Source organism: Coenobita brevimanus, chromosome 28, assembly GCF_032717465.1.
Source record: "Coenobita brevimanus isolate Jiangsu-jjx chromosome 28, ASM3271746v2, whole genome shotgun sequence".
NCBI classification, from domain to species: Eukaryota; Metazoa; Arthropoda; class Malacostraca; order Decapoda; family Coenobitidae; genus Coenobita; species Coenobita brevimanus.
In genome coordinates this window covers 7589850-7611256 of record NC_136981.1, presented here as the reverse complement: position 1 = coordinate 7611256, position 21407 = coordinate 7589850, and the positions used below count along the sequence as shown (strand labels likewise).

The 21407-nt window shown below is 41.3% G+C and overlaps 1 protein-coding gene across 1 annotated transcript; it reads right to left on the bottom strand.

Moving 5' to 3' along the window:
• Positions 1 to 7775: 7775 nt before the first annotated feature.
• Positions 7776 to 21391, bottom strand: LOC145394801 (uncharacterized). The gene is made up of 4 exons (XM_080268588.1): positions 21345 to 21391; positions 12762 to 12897; positions 9680 to 9787; positions 7776 to 8001 (listed from the first exon to the last, which is right to left on the bottom strand). The coding sequence occupies exons 2-4, from the start codon at positions 12876 to 12878 to the stop codon at positions 7795 to 7797; spliced, it is 432 nt and encodes a 143-aa protein (XP_080124714.1). The 5' UTR covers positions 12879 to 12897; positions 21345 to 21391; the 3' UTR covers positions 7776 to 7794.
• Positions 21392 to 21407: the final 16 nt, after the last annotated feature.

Below are 21407 nucleotides of genomic sequence, written 5' to 3'. Positions count from 1 at the left end.
AAAAACTGGTGCTTGGAGCTGCGTTTTTGTAAAGCTTTCAGACCATTCAAGACTAGTCCCGTGGCTGTTTTGGTGAGACAGCATCAGAAAAATTGGAAGTCAAGACTGGTCTCAAGCAGTCCTGCCCAGGGTAAACAGCTGATACAGCAGAGATGGCTGACAGAAGTTAAAGTTGAATATTATTTTAAAAATAGAATTTTGCACAAATAAGCCAACAGTGACACATGATGGTGATATAATTGTAGATGCTACATGAAATGAATACTTGTTTAAACCTGAATTGAAAAAGAGGATCAGTAATGGCTGAAAAAGTAAGATAATAATATCTGAATAGAAATTCAAATTCCGTGAGACTCAATGGATTATTATAAGGTAATGACGGCACTTACAACTACAGTATTTTCCTGTAATAATTCCTTAAAGACAAGTGCTGCATACTTTGCCTTCGATTATTAGTTCTCTTTTAACTGAAAAGGTACGCTGCACATTATACTTCATGGTGTAATGAAAACTCATTATCATGACTCTAACAGTGATACTGGAAAGCCGTCATATATTCTGTTATATGAGGTACAAACAACTACTGTGTATGCTAGTAATGACGATATTTATAGTTAAATTGATTTATTACCATCTTATTCTCTCTCTTTACATAACTCAGCTGACTCTGCCCACTCCCTCCTCCTGCCAACAGGAGCACATTAGGGATGGAACTAGTCTGAAATCCATTCTCGCGAGCATCAAGCTGGTCCAGAAAACTTTTGCCTGGTCTTGACTGGTCTAAAAAGGCCTCATGAAAATGCGGCTTATGAGAAACAAAAACATCAAACTGATCGTGGTACTGTACAGTATTATCACTGTTAACAGACCAGACTGATCATGGTATTATTATTATTGTTATTTCAAAACTGCACTAACTATTTTCATGTTCATTTTTTTTTTTTTTTTTTTCATGGTTTGTAGTGCAATTTATTCACTTCTGACATTCATTTCCAATGCACATCACTTTTAGCAGTATGACTCCACCCACACTCATGAAAAATCACAGTTATCAGAAGGAGAAAGGGGAAAAAAAAGTATATTTTTACTTTTATTATTAAATATGTGCTGGGAAAAAGAAAATCATGACCAGCATACCAACACATTACCTGACCTTAACCATAATGCTTTACTTTGTCTGGGAGGGATATGGGAAAATGGAAGCATAAGCTGCTTTTTCGTGAGGCTTTGAGACCGGTATCGACTGGTTTAGACCGGTCTTATTGCTGTTCTGGCGAGACAATTAGACCGGTACAGACAGGTCCAAAGCAGTCCTGCCCCACAAGCTAGCCTAGGCAAGACCGGTCTGTGCACAAATGTACGCGCGTCAGCAACAACCAGGAAGGAGGCGAGGAGCGTCCATGGCAGGGTGCAAACATCGATGGTCAGCAATGGCGGACTTGAGAATAAGGTTTGTTTTAAATGACATTTTTCATGCTAGCAGAAGCCCATGATCATCCAAGAAGGGAACCAAATAAATCTCACCATGAAGTAGAGGCTTTGTATTACTACAGATTGCACAAAATAAGATTATTGAAGCACTAATGACCCGAGATAAAAATCGAGGGGAAGCATCTATCTATCTATAGCCCGACGCCCTAATCCCGCAAAGGGTGGCCGCAGACAAAACGCCTCCAGGTCACTCTGTCACCCACCATTTGACTCCCCTCCCCCCAACTCACCCCCCCTCCCTCATATACCTCTCAACTCCATCCCTCCACCTCATCCTCAGTCTACCCCTCCCTCTCCCTCCCTCCACCTCACCTACATACACCCTCTTAGTCAGTCTTTCATTCTCCATTCTCTCCACATGTCCAAACCACCTCAGTGTATTTCTCCTAATCTTCTCAACCACATCCACATCTACCCCACAACGTTCCTTCACTTCTTCATTCGTCAACCTGTCCCTCCACATGCTCCTTTCAACTAACTCATTTCCACTGCTCTCACTCTTGACTTGTTCCCCTCTTGCAAGGTCCACACCTCGCTTCCATACGTCAGGGTAGGGATCACAATACTATCATGCAGTGACTTCTTAACTTCCATACTCACCTCCCTATTTCTCATCACTGCTTTCAGTGTACCAACAACCTTTCTTCCCTGCTGTACCCTTTCACGTACTTCATCCCTCAAAGTTCCATCCTTACTCATCACACTACCCAAGTACTTGAATGCACTCACATTCTCCATATCCTCACCATCCAACCTCACTGCACACTCTGTGACTTCATTCCTCTCAAACACCATAACTTTACTTTTGTTTACATTAACTTTCAGCTTCCTCCTCCTACACACTGTCCCAAATTCATTCACCAAACCTTGCAACTCCCATTCATCTTCACTCAACTATACTGTATCATCAGCAAACAGCAACACCGGAAGCTTCCAAATCTCACCCTCATTCATTAGGGCCACCCCCACATCCACTGCCCTACCTTGCACCTCCTTTACAACCCCATCCATATATATATTAAACAGCCATGGAGACATCACACACCCCTGTTTCAGTCCCACATTGAGATCAAAGAACTCACTCAGCTCACCATCCACTCGCACTGTAGCCCTAGCTCCCTTGTACATACTCTTCACAGCACTCAACAATTTCCCCTTCACTCCATATATTCTTAATACCTTCCACATACCTTGCCTATCTATTTTGTCATAAGCTTTCTCCAAGTCCATGAAGGCAGCATACACTTTCCTTCCCTTCTCTAGATACTTCACTCTTGCAGCCAATAGCAGGCTCGGACAGGATCAGACCAACATTAGCCCATTCTCGTGATCACTTATGAGTCCAGACCGGTCTACACCGGTCCAAAGTGGCCCGTGAAAATGTGGCAATAGTATGACAGCATCAAGTCCAATGTAAAGAAACCCAAGTATCTTAATGTAATTAAAACTTCTCTCCAAGGTATGTTTATAGGAGAAAATTTCAAAATTACAGAACCAGTAATTTAGGTCTTCTAATTTTTCCTGGCATTGAAGAAAAATATATATATATACAGTATATATATATATATATATATATATATATATATATATATATATATATATATATATATCCACAGTATATGGAAGAGGAACAGACTGGCTTTGCAAGTTCTACCAAAACCTAAATTTTCAAACCTGATCAAACTAAAAAACCCACTTTCACTAGTCCTAACTTTGGTATTCTTCATTACTCACCTTGATACTGCTTGAAAGGTATGTTATGGGCATCACAAAAACTTAATTTAACAAGGCCTAATCTAACCGAGGAATCCACATCTTTTGATCCTAACCTTAGCATAGTCCTAACTATAAAACCTGTAGTATCATTTGGATTTTTAAATTCCATTTTGAAGATTCTGACATTTTCTTCATATCAACCACCCCCCTTACAATGAACTGGCAAAGGAAATAGCATATAAGAGAAGCAAATTGCATTTATGAATACTACCTACTTCAAGGACAAAATTATTAGTATTTTTGGCTTAAACTTGCCAAACTAAATCAAACCGCAATTTCACTGGTACCAGTAGCTGCAATTATGACTCTGAAATTAATTTTCACTACCACCCATTATGCTACCTGATTAAGGGAATTCCCAGGCAGTGAAAGGGTTATAGGGCATAACTTAAAAAAAAAAAAAAAAAAAAAAAAAAAAGCTGATTCAGATTAATTTATCCCATGACTGATCAGTCACCTTCACTAGTATGCTTTAAAAACCTGGTTCTACATACATATAAAGAATTTGTGGAGGTACTTGTTATATGTTTGCTATACAGTATTAAAAAAAAAAAAGTACATGCGACTTGCATCATACAGAGATCACTCCAATTTTATACATAACACAGCACCTTCAGACCATGAAAACAGACATAACAAAGGGATATTGAACACAGTTTATTTCTGCAGATTGGTAATGTTGTCTGCTCCTTCACTTCCGTTTTGAGGGGCGTGATTCAAGCTTACGGGGCGTCAACCTCGCTGATGCTGACCACCTTCAATGTTTTCCTTGTTACTCACACCTCATGCCAAATTCTAGTGACCCAATTGTGGTATAATCACAGATGTACTGAGACTTCGCACCAGCTTCCGGGGTACGACATTCAACCTTATTTTAATGCTCGAAAATATATACGATTGAATGAAAGCATGAATGTGCTCAGGCTGCAATATGTGGGTTATTCCATACATATCGAAACTGCGCATAATATCCACACAACACGTACCACGTGACGTAAAACCCTTGTTTACAGATCAAATCTCACTAGATCAGACATGGACACTCGAAAAGAATCTCACACATCTATACACCAATACCTTAACTTTGATTCTGTACCATCTTGATATATTTAAAAGGGAATGGCACTGGTTTTTAAGCGAAAACTCATACTCACTATGATCGTGCTTTAGCCCATGTGGCAGACATGTTTTGATTGGAGAATTGTGGGAACAAAAACGCGGGAAAATGTAGGTTACTTCGTCTTTACCTCATGTAGTTAGCAATAATAGTGAATCAGTAAATTAAAGGATACACTATTTATGCATCAATGTATATTTGAAATTCAGATACAACTGGTTCTGCACTGTGCGGCAAAAAATAGACCAAGGATATTTTGTGAGGTTTTAGAAGACTCTATTGCAGACACTAGGATTATGGTTGCTACGAGCAGACGTGACGTCACCTTACAACTCACAGCCCATTGAACTGATTGGTCGGCCGTACTATCAGCGCACTAGCCCATTCATGAGCGGCCCCTTTAAACAGTAGTAAACATTAGAGTACGGATTCTTCACAACCTGTATTTTAATTCATTCAGTTCTTTAAATCTTCATTGCATATGCATTTTTCATGGATAAATTGATACTTGGATGATACATAGGCAAGTACCTAAGTAAACTGTGTATAAATTTACCTATCATGGACTTGATCAACTGTTACGTAATATACTAACAAAGGTGTAAGAACGGCGCCAGCAAAACGCTTAGGATGAATTAACTCCTTCATTCCTAGATCTCTCTCCAATAACCTGAATAAAATAGTCTGGTGGTAGCTAGAATATAATAATATACATGAAATCGTGGGACTTACGGGGCTGAGACAACATAAAATGTAGCTTTAATGGTTTAGTAATTTGCCATATTCCTACTACTAAATGTCCACATTACCTGAAAAACTGGCAGCTATTGTAAGTTTGTTTTCACCTAATGGTACTGGACTAGACTTATAACTTGAACTGCTGAGTTGTGGTTACATGAAATTCAAGTAGCCCTAGTCATGAGCTGACAATGAATATCTTTGGTCAAAATGACCCTAGAGTCTGACTATATTTGGCCATGAACTGAGGTAAAATGAGTCAGGGATTTTTGTCTACATGAAAATTAAAGGTAATTTTGAACTTTGCATGAGTAATAATAGCACTACAAATTCATGCCATATCCTGCCACCTATATTCCCTGTGCCACCCAGTCAGAGTTGTTTGACTACAGTTCATTTATTTATGATATGTATGATTATATTACGTATTGTATTACTGCACTATATGTACTGTATCAATGTTGTATTTTATGCTTGACTTTCATCTTTTACTTATGGATATTATTGTAGGAAAGTTGTTAGGATGGAGGATCGAGACAGATAGCTGAGGGAGGTGACATATTATCTGCCGAAGGGATAGTTGTTTGTGAGTACTAACGCAATATCCGGCATTTAGCAACATCCAGCTGGGGTTGGGCTGAATTACACTGGATATTTGAAAGACGACTGTATAGCAATTTTACACCTAGTTAAAGTGTGAAAAGAATAAAGCCACAATTAATTGCACACCGTTAAATGCAAATATTCAAGTAGATTACAGAGGCAAACTCCAACTAAGATGTCAGAATTAAAATAAATTTTCACCAAATAACCAGACACTTCAGACTTTGCTTTGAAAAAAATAAATTGCATAAGACTGAAGTTAAATTGCAGCAGATCAATGTACTGATAGATGAGAAAAGGGGCTGTGCATTTCTGATTAGCTGTTATTCTTAAGAATGTTTTTAGCATTCTCATTATAAGAGGATTAACTATGAACATTGGTCAATATTTTTTTTTTTTCTGTGAAAACATCACAATTATTGAAACTGCCAAACTCTATAAATTGGACTCTGTTATAGCGATAACAATCACAGCTAGGAATTATACTTTAATAGGGCCAATGAACACTTACATGCATAATGCCAGCACACTTGTCCTATTCTGTGTGGGCATTCTTTGAATGATTCTGGAACTGCTAGTAGAATTTTCAGGCTTAACAGCTAAGATTTAAATTCAGTCCAAAATCCCTCATAATGAAAAAAGTGGTGAGCCAGCTGAGTACGTGCATTCAGGAATCCTCTGCAGCACTTCCCTCAAACTGAATTATCAGCTATGAAATAAGGAAGTACTGGTAATAACACTGTCATTCCATGTCAGTCTCATGAGTGCTTTAATGAATGCCTGTGATTGGTCTGATTTGAAATTGCATCTATGTAACTCTTCCAGATCGATGACAGTTTTTCATCACATTCAAGATATGTTTAAAATGTATTAGATTGTCTAACTCAGAAGGGACTTAGGAGGTACATACAGCCTTTATTCATCGCTTCACTATTAGAGGTCATTCCTGACTTAAATAATCCAGTGATAGCCTGATCAAAAATGAATAGTACGTCATCTTACCAAGGAGTTAAGGGTGAAGAGATGATTGTTGAGTGAGGGTAACTTTCAATGTGATGTACTGGGGAATGAAGAAAGACTTGATTTTATGGGGCAACACTGGGACCTTGGTGCAGTAAAAGACACATTAATAAACATGAGAAGTGGATTGGGTAGTTCAAGGATGAAAGATGGCCAGTGATATGATGGCTTTCATATAAAACAGAGGACTGTGTATGGAGCTGCAAAAGAATCATGTAGTGTGTTTATATTAGTGGCCACATTAGAGTATGGGTGCAAGAATTCGGTATGGCATGGGTGTGAAAAGTTGAGAGAAAAGAAAAAGAATATTACTGTTAGTCTGTTATGCAATGTGTGTAGGTTGCGTTGTGGATAAAATAAGAAGCAAATTTGTGAAGGATGTGGAGCATGGGAAATCTACTGATACGGGGTTGAAGGGTCATATGTTAAGAGTAGATTTACCTGTCTACTCTATTAAGGATGGTCAACTGGGCACGACATTTGAATGAATCTGAAGATGGGAGGAGGTTAAAAAGATGTATGGAAAGAGTATTTGAATATATGACAAAATAAGCACTGGAAGTTGAGGACGCTATGGAACTGACGGAAGATCAAAATGAATGACTGAAATATATTTAACGCAGCAAACAATATAAGTTTGACACCTATTTCTTTCAACTTCAGAGTTAACAGAATGCCTCTGTCCCACAGGTGTATATGAACAGCATCTATAATATGAAACATAAGTGCAGATAGTTTTGCTTGAGGTGGAGTCAGGATGTTGAAGGCATCAATAATGGCATTCTCAGAGCATGATATCACACTGTATTTAAAGATACAGCAAAATGTTATGGCTCAACTGAAGATATAACAAATATGTAATGCTCTATTGTACCATGATAACTACTGACAAGGATACAAAACCAAAATCATGACACTCCTTCCCTACCAGATCAATGATAAACTAAAGACATCAGGGAAAAATAACAAAAAATATTCATAATGGAATGTCTTTATTGATCCATACTAAAATATACTCTACCATGCTTCTATAATTTTCTTATATATAACTATTTCTTGTCTTTAATTTTCTTTTTTTTCTTCTTCTCCTTCTTCCTCTTTTTGTGTTTCCCATCATCCTCACTATCACTACCTGATGTCCCCAAACTTTTCCTTTTGTGAGCCCGTACAGGAGATCGAGATCTGTCCCTGCTTCTTTTTTTGTCCTTCTTTTTAGCTTTCTTCTTCTCCTTCTTTCTCTCTTTCTCCTCCTTCATCTGAAAGGAGAGTCATCATCATCATCTTTTTTTTACCATGTAAGGATGCAAAAAGGTTGGATCCAGAAAAATGGAGAGCAAATAAAAAAATCAGAGACCTATCGGCAGCATGGCAGTTGAATGAATCAGAAACATGCAATCATATGCCATGTAAGCCTCTGAAAGGGTACAGTGTGCAGTGCAATAACAAAGCAGAAGAATAATAGGGTGTGACATATACATTCTGGCCTCCCAGTACTTTGTACTGTAACAGTATTCCTTTACAGTATTTTGACTTTGGTTCCTTCATAATTATATACTACAGTATTTTAGTGTAACTGTTGTAGATGTTGTTGTCACTAATGCTGATTTACAGCAAATTTTGATAAACTCACATAGTTACTCCTTTTGAATGGTTAGAAACAATAAATCAGAAAAGAGAATGCTACCTCTTTGTTGTCAAAAACTCTGTATGCAATATTTGTTGTGAAGTGTATAAAGCCACACAGCCCGGTAGGCAAGTGAAGCACTCTTCTTAGCTTGGTGGTTATGTCATAGACTGCCATCTTTGAGGCTAGGATTAATTGCCCCATCTGGTTATAATTAATCTGTAAAGTTTCACTCATTTCATCATGTATTCTTTTGTCTCAACACTATCTAGCATCCACTCCTATGTAGACTCAGCAGCAGCATCTGGGACCAGGGCTAGAGCTCTCTCACAACACTATTCGAAATCCATCAATCCATTATTTCACTAATATACCAGCCACATCAGAAATGAAATAAGGAATTAACTGCTGATTACTTGGAAGTACAGTCAGTGAACAACGTAGATGAGAATTTGTGGTGGTGATGCTTTGCTACTCCCTCAATAGTAAGCATGTAAGTGGTAGTGGAAACTTATAAAAATGGTCTGTGACTAATCAATGTATCTCCATCACTTTCTGCTATGAAGTCATGTTTTGGAGATATTTTAGTGCATGAACACTATGTAGAAGTACTAGTAATAGTTGGGGCCCTAGGTTCATCTGAAATGTGAACCCAGTGGATTGCAGGGTGAAGCTTCCCTCTGCCTACAGTCTGCCATCCTCTTTTCAGGGACAGGGAGGTACTTGATACAGATAATGATTCTAGGCAATGGAACAATATAATGTGTAAGTAACAGACATAACTGTATACTTGCATGATGATTCTGTTCAAAATAGAGGAAAACACAGCCAAAAGTACTTGTGTAGTTGGTGGCAGCCATAGGAGCACTTGGTCTAGAATGACAGCAAAGCCTCAAATGTTTCTGACTTTCATATTAAGTGATATGACTCCTTTATTTGTATGTTTTTCTGTTTACAAATGAATATATTACTGAGGTACAGCACTATTTCCATGAAGGTAACCTTAACCCATTCAATAAAATGGCATCTTTTATTGTTATATTCTTGTTATCACCATATGATTCTATTCAACTTCAGGGGATATCTAGCAGCAATGCAGCTAACAAAGGCCATATCTGACCTTTTCTGTACCAAAAGCCTCTCACATGTTATAATCTGAATAAAACAGTCTTGTAGCTGGCAGAATAAAGCAGAAAATAAACCATCAAACTGGAGTGTTTAATTGGAAAGGAAGAGGGTTATGTAAATGTCCTATGTTAACAAGGATATGGCCTTGTGTGTCAAAGATTTCATGTCACACAACCTCTTACCTTCGCCAGCAACTCCTGTGCATTCAACTGGGTGAGGGGGGTCTCAAGGTCACTCTCCTCTGAGGATGTGGATGAAACATCAAGTACCACATCCTTCTTCGGATCCACCTAACAAAGCAAGGGAGACAGAGGATATTATTTAACTCTTCCACTCCTACGGACGCAATGAGGTACAGCAATTTCCTTGGCCTAAACCATATATCAAGCAAACATCATAAACATTCATAGAACATGAACATGGCTGCCATCAACCCTAGGAGATAGGACCTTGAGAGTGAAATGTGGTTACAAGCTTGGTAACTTGCCACACAGTCATCACTCTTCAGCAGGAAACTTTCAGCCACAAGTATAGTCACTTGGTGATCTTTCTTCTGAGTGACCGTACGTACGAGCCACAGTCCAACCTGAGACTCTCACATTGTTACAAATCTTATGACTAATCTCAAATTTCTTGTTTCCCTACAGGTTCCAGCAATTGCTGGGAAGTGAATTAGGTGGTTTTGGCACTTGGTTTACTTTCCAGTCCACAGAAAATATCAGCTGTACATGGAGAGTAATGAGGAGGATGGATGGTGAACTTTTTGAACGAAAGGCAATGATAGACTACGTGTGTGTGGATGAGCGAATGAGAAGACAAGTGTTGGATGCAAGAGTGTGGAGAGGGTGGGGGAATGGAGTCTCGGACCATCACTTAGTGATGGCCAAGGTAAAGATGCAAAGAAAGTGGTTGAGGAGGCGAAGGGGAAGACAGGAGGAAGCAGCTCCTGTGAGAGGAGTGGAGAAATTGCAAGATAGTGAGAAAATGACAGAGTATAAGAGCATAGTGGAAGAAAGATTGGGAAGGTATGAGCTAGAGCAGATGGAAGGGGTGGAAGATGTATGTAAGATATTCACGGAAGAGATAGGCGCAGCGTGTGAGGCAGTTTGTGGAGTGAGGAGGAGATGCAAGGGTGTGCAAGGGACAGCATGGTGGAATGATGAGGTGAAACGAGCTGTGGAACAAAAGAAGAAGGCATATGGTGAATGGCTGGCGAGTAGAGGTAGGGGAGAAGATGAGAGAGAGAAGAGAGAGGTATATGTGAGCAGGAGAAGGGAGGTTAAGAGACTGGTGAAAGAGAGTAAGAAGAAAGTGGATGAAGAGTTTGGGAGGAATCTGAGTGTGAAATGGAGGGAGAGTAAGAAATTGTTTTGGAAGGAGGTAAAGAAAGTAAGGCAGTGTGAAAGGGGAAATAATAGGGGAGTGAAAGATAGGAATAATAGATTGTTGGTGGAGAAGAGAGAGAAATTGAGGAGATGGAAGGAGCACTTTGAGGATTTGTTGAATGTAGAGAGTGAGAGCAGTGTGAGTATAAGTGGTTGGGGAATGGCTGGGAGAAGAAGAGATGAGAGGAGGGAGGAAGAGATCAGTAGGGCGGAAGTAGTGGAAGCGATGAAGAAGATTAAGCTGGGAAAGGCCCCAGGAATTGATGGAGTGTGTGGTGAAATGCTTAGGTATAGGGGTGAGATTGTTGTGGAGTGGATATGGAAGTTGTGTAGATTGGCTTGGGAAGAGGGAAGGGTTCCAGAGGACTGGAAATCAGGTATAATTGTTCCTCTGTACAAAGGAAAAGGGGAGAGAGAAGTATGTGGTAACCATAAGGGTATTTGCCTTCTTAGCGTGACTGGTAAAATATATGGTAGAATACTCATTGATAGGGTTAGGCATATGACAGAGGAGCTAGTTGGAGAAGAACAAGGGGGATTTAGGAAGGGAAAAGGGTGTGTATATCAGATATTTGTTCTAAGATGTTTAGTGGAGAAGTATCTAGAGAAGGGAAGGAAAGTGTATGCTGCCTTCATGGACTTGGAGAAAGCTTATGACAGAATAGACAGGCAAGGTATGTGGAAGGTATTAAGAATATATGGAGTGGAGGGGAAATTGTTGAGTGCTGCGAAGAGTATGTACGAGGGAGCTAGGGCTACGGTGCGAGTGGATGGTGAGCTGAGTGAGTTCTTTGATCTCAATGTGGGACTGAAACGAGGGTGTGTGATGTCTCCATGGCTGTTTAATATATACATGGATGGGGTTGTAAAGGAGGTGCAAGGTAGGGCAGTGGATGTGGGGGTGGCCCTAATGAATGAGGGTGAGATTTGGAAGCTTCCGGTGTTGCTGTTTGCTGATGATACAGTATTGCTGAGTGAAGATGAATGGGAGTTGCAAGGTTTGGTGAATGAATTTGGGACAGTGTGTAGGAGGAGGAAGCTGAAAGTTAATGTAAACAAAAGTAAAGTTATGGTGTTTGAGAGGAATGAAGTCACAGAGTGTGCAGTGAGGTTGGATGGTGAGGATATGGAGAATGTGAGTGCATTCAAGTACTTGGGTAGTGTGATGAGTAAGGATGGAACTTTGGGGGATAAAGTACGTGAAAGGGTACAGCAGGGAAGGAAGGTTGTTGGTACACTGAAAGCAGTGATGAGAAATAGGGAGGTGAGTATGGAAGTTAAGAAATCACTGCATGATGGTATTGTGATCCCTACCCTGACGTATGGAAGCGAGGCGTGGACCTTGCAAGAGGGGAACAAGTCAAGAGTGAGAGCAGTGGAAATGAGTTACTTGAAAGGAGCATGTGGAGTGAAGTGAAGGGACAGGTTGACGAATGAAGAAGTGAAGGAACGTTGTGGGGTAGATGTGGATGTGGTTGAGAAGATTAGGAGAAATACACTGAGGTGGTTTGGACATGTGGAGAGAATGGAGAATGAAAGACTGACTAAGAGGGTGTATGTAGGTGAGGTGGAGGGAGGGAGAGGGAGGGGTAGACTGAGGATGAGGTGGAGGGATGGAGTTAAGAGGTATATGAGGGAGGGGGGGGGTGAGTTGGGGGGAGGGTAGTCAAATGGTGGGTGACAGAGTGACTTGGAGGCGTTTTGTCTGCGGCCACCCTTTGCGGGATTAGGGTGTCGGGCTATAGATAGATAGATAGATAGATAGACCATGGCCAACCCCATTAGGTACAGGGATTCCTTAAGAGGAGAGATGCAGTCATTTTAAAATTACAGTACAATATCAAAGAGACATGGAATCAAAATCCTTCCACTGCCTCACCTTGATGAAGTTGCGGCACTGATACGTCAGGTGGCCGGGGTAACCACACTTTTTGCAGGCTGCTCGTACATCACCCCCTCCGGTCGGCCCAATACGAGCCAATGGTCTATCCTCCATGCTGCTCAGTCACTCTCACCTGTCAAGTTAATAAGATACATATACTTTTAACCTACGCATACTTATTACATTAGCACACCAGTAACGTTTTTGTGCACACGGTCATAAACCACTGGAACAAGTTTCCAGAATATGTTGTGAGGGCTCCTTCAATCAACACTTTAAGAACAGATATGATAATCACATGGCACAGCTGGAAATGGAAGCGGGCAACAGGATCTATAAAAATCAATAGTGTAACCCGCAGAAATTACTGGTGAATGTGAAAATAAATGATATTGATAACAATCACAGTGAAAATGGGAGGGAAGGGGTGAAAAAAAGACCAAAAATGTTATCAGTGTGGAAAAACAAGCCAAATCTCTATGTATACTTCAAACCTTAGATTAGCACATTGTTAGTATTCATATACTGTACTCTTGTTAATGTGAAAATAAATGACACTGAAAACTGTTACAGCAAAAATGAAAATCTATCTATCTATCTATCTATTGCCAGATGCCTCAATCCTGTAAGGGGTGGCCACAAACAAATCACCTCCATGTTGCTCTCTCCCCTGCCATTTCACTGACCTGCTCCCAGCTCACACACCCCTCTCTCATATACCTCTCCACTCCATCCCTCCACCTCATCCTCGGCCTTCCCCACCCTCTCCCTCCCCCCTCCTCATTCACATACACTCTCCTTGTCAGTCTCTTGCTCTCCATCCTTTCCACATGGTCAAACCACCTTAATGTGTTTCTCCTAACACTTCCTATCACATCCACATCCACAACACAATGCTCCTTCACTTCCTCATTTGTCAGCCTGTCTATCCATGTGACTCCACATGCTCCTCTCAAATAACTCATTTCCACTGCTCTCACTCTTGACTTCTGTCCCTCCAACAATGTCCAAGCTTCACTTCCATACGTTAGAGTTGGTATAACAATACTGTCGTGTAGTAGCTTTTTCACTTCCATGCTCACTTCCCTGTTTCTTATCAATGCTTTCAAGGAGCCAGCAACCTTTCTTCCCTGCTGCACCCTTTCAAGCATTTCACCCTCTAAACTTCCATCCTTACTCATCACACTACCCAAGTACTTAAATGCACTCACATTCTCCATTTCCTCCCCATCCAATCTCACTGTACATTCACTAACTTGCTCTCGAAGACCATAATTTTACTCTTCCCTACTGTACATTCACCTTTAGATTACATTTCTTACACACTCTCCCAAACTCATCCATCAAGCCTTGCTGCTCCCCTTCGTCTTCACTTAACAATACACTATCATCTGCAAACAACAGTACAGGGAGTTTCCAAACACTACCCTCTCTCACCAGGGCCACTCCAACATCCACTGCCCTACCTTGCATCTCTTAAACCCCATCTACATACAGATTAAACAACCATGGAGGCATGACACATCCCTGTTTCAATCCAACCTTCAAACAGAAAAATTCACTCAGTTCACCATCCACATGCACTGCAGCCTTGGCACCCTCATACATACTCTTCACAGCATTCAACAGCTACCCATCTACTCCATATATTCTTAGTACTTTCCACAATCCTTGTCTATCCACCCTGTCATATGCTTTCTCCAAAGCCATGAAGGCTGCATACAACTTCTTTCCCTTCTCTAGAAACTTTTCCACTAAGGATCTAAGAATGAATATCTGATCTACACAACCTCTTCCCTTCCTAAAACCTCCCTGTTCTTCTCCAACTAATTCCTGTTATTTCCCTAACTCTGTCAATAAGTATCCTACCATATACTTTTCCTATTACACGAAGAAGGCAAATGCCCCTATGATTACCACACACTACTTTTCCACTTTTCCTTTGTACAGGGGAGCAATTATACCTGACTTCCAATCCTCTGGGACTCTACCTTCCTCCCAGGGTAATCTGCACATCTTCCACATCCATTCTATAACTATCTCTCCCTCATGCTTCAGCATTTCACCACACACTCCATCAATTCCTGGGGCTTTCCCCATTTTAACTTTCTTCATTGCTTCCACAACTTCCATCCTACTGATTTCTTCCTCTCTTCTCACATCCCTCCTTCTCCAAGCCATTCCCCAGCCACTTATACTTGCATTACTTTCATTCTATATGTTCAACAACCATTTGCTCACTTTTTCTCCCTTCTCCACTAATCTGTCTATCTATCTATTGCCAGACGCCATAATCCCGTAAGGGATGGTAACCTACCATTTTTATCTTTCACTCCCCAACTAACTTCTTTGGTACCCTGCCTAACTCTCTTTACCTCTTTCCAGAAGATTTTCTTACATTCCCTCCTCTTTACACTCAAATTCCTTCCAAATTCCTCATCCACTCACTTCTTACTCTCTCTCACTAATCTTTTCACCTCTCTCTTCCTCTCTACATATAACTCTCTCTTACGTCTCTCAACTTCTTCCACGACCATTTCTCATCCACTCACTATATGCTTTCTTCTTTTGTGCCACAGCCTCTCTCACCTCATCAGTTCACCATGCTGTTCCCTGCATGCCCTTTCATCTTCTCTTCAGTCCACACACCACCTCACATGCTGCACAGATTTCTTCTGTGAATATCTTACACACACCTTCCACGTCCTCCATCTGCTCCAATCTATACTTACCCAATCGCTCCTCCACTCCCTCTTATCTTCAGCCTTTTTTCCATCCTCTTGTAACTTCTCTACCCTCCTTGTAAGAACTACTTCCTCCTGTCCTTCCCTTCTTCTATTTCTCCATTTTGTTCTGACTGCTTGTCGTAAAAGGCAACTAAAAGGGTTGGCGGAGGGTTAGTGCCCCTCCCCGGAAAACAACTAACTAAAAAAACAAACAAGAAGCCTCGGACAAGGACTGACCAAACGATGACGACCCAGGACCGGACAAAGGACTTGGTAATGGCTACATGGAATGTAAGAGGAACGAATGATGAGGTGAATGAGAGAGAGATTGTCCAGGTGCTAAAGGGTGCAAAAGTGGATGTATGTGGAATGACTGAAACAAAATGGAGAGGAGAAAGTGTGAGAGAATGGGAGTATGGATGGGGTATATGTGCAGGAGTAGGTGAGAATGAGAGGGCAAAGGAAGGAGTATATATAGTTGTGTGTAAAAGATGGAAGAAGAGCATAAGACAGTATGGATCAGTTGGGTCCAGGATTGTGTGGGTAAAGTTGAAAATTGAAATACAAATGTGGGCGATTGTGTGTGTGTGTATGTGCCAACGCAAGATCGTGCTAGCAGAGTGAGAGAAGAGTTCTGGACAAATGTGGAAGCGTGCATGGAAAAGTTTGGAAGGAATGAGAGAGTGTTTTTGATTGGTGATATGAATGGTAAAGTAGGGAATGTGAAAGTGGATGGAATAGTTGGTGAGTGGGGTGTGCCTGCTGTGATAGATGAGAATGGCAGTGCGTTAGTGGACATTTGTGCTGGGAGGGGGTTGGTGATAGCCAATACCCTCTTCAGGCATAAAATGATTCACAGGTATTCATGGCGAGTGATGAGGAGGGTGGGTGGTGAACTGAATGAGAGGAAGGCAATGATTGATTATGTGTGTGTGGATGAAAGGATGCGAAGATGTGTAATGGATGCAAAAGCTTATAGAAGTTGGGGGAGTGGACTTTCTGACCACTACTTGGTGGTGGCCAGAATTTGGATACAAGTAAGATGGAGGAATAGAAGAAGGGAAAGACGAGAGGAAGGAGTAGTTGCAAGGAGAGTGGAAAGGTTACAAGAGGATGAGAAAAAGGCAGAGTATAAGAGAGAAGTGGAGGAACAATTGGGAAAATATGAATTGGAACAGATGGGGGACGTGGAAGGTGTGTGCAGGATATTTAAAGAAGAAATATGTGCACCATGTGATGTGATGTGTGGGAGGAAGAGAAGACGGAGGCGGGTGCAAGGAACAGCGTGGTGGACTCAAGAGGTGAGACAGGCTGTGGCACAAAAGAAGAAAGCATACAATGAATGGATGAGAAATAAGGGCGTGGAAGAAGTTTAGAGGCGGAAGAGAGAGTTATATGTAGAAAGAAAGAAAGAGGTGAAAAGATTAGTAAGAGAGAGTAAGAAGAGAGTGGATGAGGAATTTGGAAGGAATTTGAGTGTAAACTGGAGGGACTGTAAGAAGATGTTCTGGACAGAGGTGAAGAGAGTAAGACAGGGTGGAAGTGAGGTTAGCAGGGGAGTGAAAGATAAAAATGGTAGATTACTAGTGGAGAAGGGAGAAAAAGTGAGCAGATGGAGAGAATACTTTAAGGAATTGTTGAACATAGAGGATGGAAGTAATGCGAGTATAAGTGGCTGGGGAATGGCTGGGAGAAGGAGGGAGGTGAAAAGACAGGAAGAAATCAGTAGGATAGAAGTTGTGGAAGCAATGAAGAAAGTTAAATTGGGGAAAGCCCCAGGAATTGATGAAGTGTGTGGTGAAATGCTGAAGCATGGGGGAGAGATAGTAGTAGAATGGATGTGGAAGATGTGCAGATTGGCCTGGGAGGAAGGTAGAGTCCCGGAGGACTGGAAGTCAGGTATAATTATTCCCTTGTACAAAGGAAAAGGGGAAAAAGAAATGTGTGGTAATCATAGGGGCATTTGTCTTCTTAGTATAATAGGAAAAGTGTATGGTAGGATACTTATTGACAGAGTTAGAGAAAGAACAGAGGAATTAGTTGGAGAAGAACAGGGAGGCTTTAGGAAAGGAAGAGGTTGTGTAGATCAGATATTCATTCTTAGATCTTTAGTGGAAAAGTTTCTAGAGAAGGGAAAGAAGTTGTATGCGGCTTTCATGGATTTGGAGAAAGCATATGACAGGGTGGATAGACAAGGATTGTGGAGAGTATTAAGAAAATATGGAGTAGATGGAAAGTTGTTGAATGCTGTGAAGAGTATGTATGATGGTGCTAAGGCTGCAGTGCGTGTGGATGGTGAACTATGTGAATTTTTCTCTTTGGAGGTTGGGTTGAAACAGGGATGTGTCATGTCTCCATGGTTGTTCAATCTGTTCATGGATGGGGTAATAAAAGAGGTACAAGGTAGGGTAGTGGATGTTGGAGTGGCCCTGGTGAGAGAGGATAGTGTTTGGAAACTCCCTGTACTGTTGTTTGCAGATGGTACTGTGTTGTTGAGTGAAGACGAAGGGGAGCTGCAAGGTTTGGTGGATGAGTTTGGGAGAGTGTGCAAGAAACGGAATCTAAAGGTGAATGTAGGGAAGAGTAAAGTGATGGTCTTTGAGAGAGGTGAAGTCAGTGAATGTACAGCGAGTTTGGATGGTGAGGAATTGGAAAATGTGAATACGTTTAAGTACTTGGGTAGTGTGATGACTAAGGATGGAGGTTTGGAGGGTGAAGTGCTTGAAAGGGTACAGCAGGGAAGAAAGGATGCTGGTTCTTTGAAAGCAGTGATAAGAAACACAGAAGTGAGCATGGAAGTGAAAAAGTTACTACATGACAATATTGTGATACCAACTCTAACATATGGAAGTGAAGCTTGGACATTGTTGGAAGGACACAAGTCAAGAGTGAGAGCAGTGGAAATGAGTTATTTAAGAGGAGCCTGTGGAGTCACATGGAGAGACAGGCTGACGAATGAGGATATAAAGGAGCATTGTGGTGTGGATGTGGATGTGATGGGAAGTGTTATGAGGAACACATTGAGGTGGTTTGGCCATGTGGAGAGGGTGGAGGGTGAAAGACTGACGAAGAGAGTGTATGTGAGTGAGGTGGAGGGGGGAAGAGGGAGGGGGAGGCTGAGGATGAGATGGAGGGATGGGGTGGAGAGGTATATGAGAGAGGGGGGTGTGAGTTGGGAGCAGGGCAGTGAAATGGCGGAGGACAGGACGACGTGGAGGCGATTTGTTTGTGGCCACCCCAAATGGGATTGAGGTGTCTGGCAATAGATAGATAGATTGATAGTTTTGACACTGATTCTGACCACCACCAAGTGGTGGTCTGAAAGTCCACTCCCCCAGCCTCTATATGCTCTTGCATCCATCACACACCTTCTCATCCTTTCATCCACACACACATAATCAATCATTGCCTTCCGTTCATTCAGTTCACCATCCACCCTTCTCATCACTCGCGATGTATACCTGTGGATCATTTTGTGCCTGAAGAGGATATTAGCTATCACCAACCCCCTCCCGGCACAAATGTCCACTAAGGCACTGCCATTCTCATCCACCTCTGCAGGCACACCCAGCTCACCAACTACTCCATCCACCTTCACATTCCCTACTTTCCCATTCATATCTCCAATCAAGAACACTCTCTCATTCTCTTCAAACTTTTCCAAGCACGCTTCCACATTTGTTCGAAACTCTTCTCTCACTCTGCTCAGACGATCTTGCATTGGCGCGTACACACACACAATCACCCACATTTGTAGTCCAACCTTCACTCTTACCCACGCAATCCTTGAGCCAACTGATCCATACTCTCTTATGTTTTTCTTCCACCTGTTACTCACAACAATACACACTCCTTTTGCCCTCTCATTCTCACCTACTCCTGCACATACACCCCAGCCAAACTCCCTTACTGTCATTCTTTCACACTCTCACCTCTCCATTTAGTTTCAGTTAATCCACATACATCCACACTAGCGCCCTCAAGCACCTGTAAACTCTCTCTCTTTCACCTCATCATTCACACCCATTCCATTCCATATAGCTATCCATACCAAGTCCTTTTGCTATCATAAAATAAAACGGATAAAATCAACACAAATTTCCATTAACAAAAGCTGAAAATTTTTTACAAGGATTCAGTTAAATAATTATCTATCTATCTATTGCCAGATGCCATAATCCCATACGGGGTGGCCATTTGACTCTGAGTTATTTTGCTACCTATAAATGCTACCGTACAGAAATAACTTAACTGATACTAAAGTATGGGCAGTAAGGTTTGGTTTATTCATAATGGCAGTGGCATACTGCGGGGGCAGGGCTCTTCTTAACTGCCAATGGTTGCGAGCCATTTGAGCTCCTGAGGTTTCAGATTTACAAGCCAAATAAATTTTTGGTAGCCAAAGTGACTACGAGGCAAAATGTTTTACAAGAAATAAATATATTTATTTATTTACATACTGTGATGATTAGAATCATATAAGCTATCTATCTATCTACCTATTGCCAGACGCCATAGTCCTGTAAAGGATGGCCATTCGACTTTGAGTTATTTGTTTTATGGGGAGGTGCACTAACCCTCCACCAGCCCACTTGTTGACACGTAGAGAGCACGAATGGTTTGGTTATGAGGTTTTAAACATTCACACTGGCGACAAGGAAAGACTAAATAATTGATCGTAATGAATGAAAAAGTTACTACATGACAGTATTGTGATACCAACTCTAACGTATGGAAGTGAAGCTTGGACGTTGCTGGAAGGACACAAGTCAAGAGTGAGAGCAGTGGAAATGAGTTATTTAAGAGGAGCCTGTGGAGACACATGGAGAGACAGGCTGATGAATGAGGATATAAAGGAGCGTTGTGGTGTTGATGTGGATGTGACAGGAAGCGTTATGAGGAACACACTGAGGTGGTTTGGCCATGTGGAGAGGATGGAGGGTGAAAGACTGACGAAGAGAGTGTATGTGAGTGAGGTGGATGGGGGAAGAGGGAGGGGGAGGCTGAGGATGAGATGGAGGGATGGGGTGGAGAGGTATATGAGAGAGGGGGGTGCGAGTTGGGAGCAGGGCAGTGAAATGGCGGGGGACAGGGCGACTTGGAGGCGATTTGTTTGTGGCCACCCCAAACGGGATTGAGGCGTCTGGCAATAGATAGATAGATAGAGCTTTTATGATCATTTAATTGAGATTTACTTATTTTGCAGTTTACTGGGTTTAGAATGAATGTATTTTCTCCTCACCACAAGACAACTTGCATGTAAAATTTGTTTGCCGAAGGCAAAAAAATACACGCATTTGCGAGTTGTGGCTCGCCAAACAAGAGCCTTCCGGGGGTCTACGGTTGACCTGATCCAAAAACCTATTATTATCAGTGTTGTTCTGATTAAACTGTTAGGTTAAATGGATTTTAAACTGTTAGGTTTGGTTAGGTTAAATTGTTAAGTTAGGTTAACTTGGCCAAAATGACAGGTGATGGATTGATCTTCAGGTTGAATCAACTTAGCCTATGATGATGGGCTTTTATTTACCACTGTTTGCATGTCAAACTGATGAGGTTTGATCATCAATATCTTGAAAATTAGGGTTTCAACACCTCTCAAACTGATGTAATTAGGCAAGCTTTCAAAGTAAGGCTTCACTGTAATCACTGATGGTTAAAATAAAATGGAGTGGCATTTAGCAAAGCCCTCCCAGCTCAGTTAGGTTAAAGTCAGGTGGGCTGGGTTAGTTAATCTGGTAGACTTTGGCCTTTTTAATATAATTTTTTTTACATGTGTGTCCAATTTTTGAGATATGCCCCCCTCCCCCGCAAAAAAAAAAAAAAAAGGCAAAAACCACAAAAATATAATTACGCTAAAATATGATTATACAAGTAAAATATGGAGAAAAACTTTCATCTATAGTTTAGTAAGAAT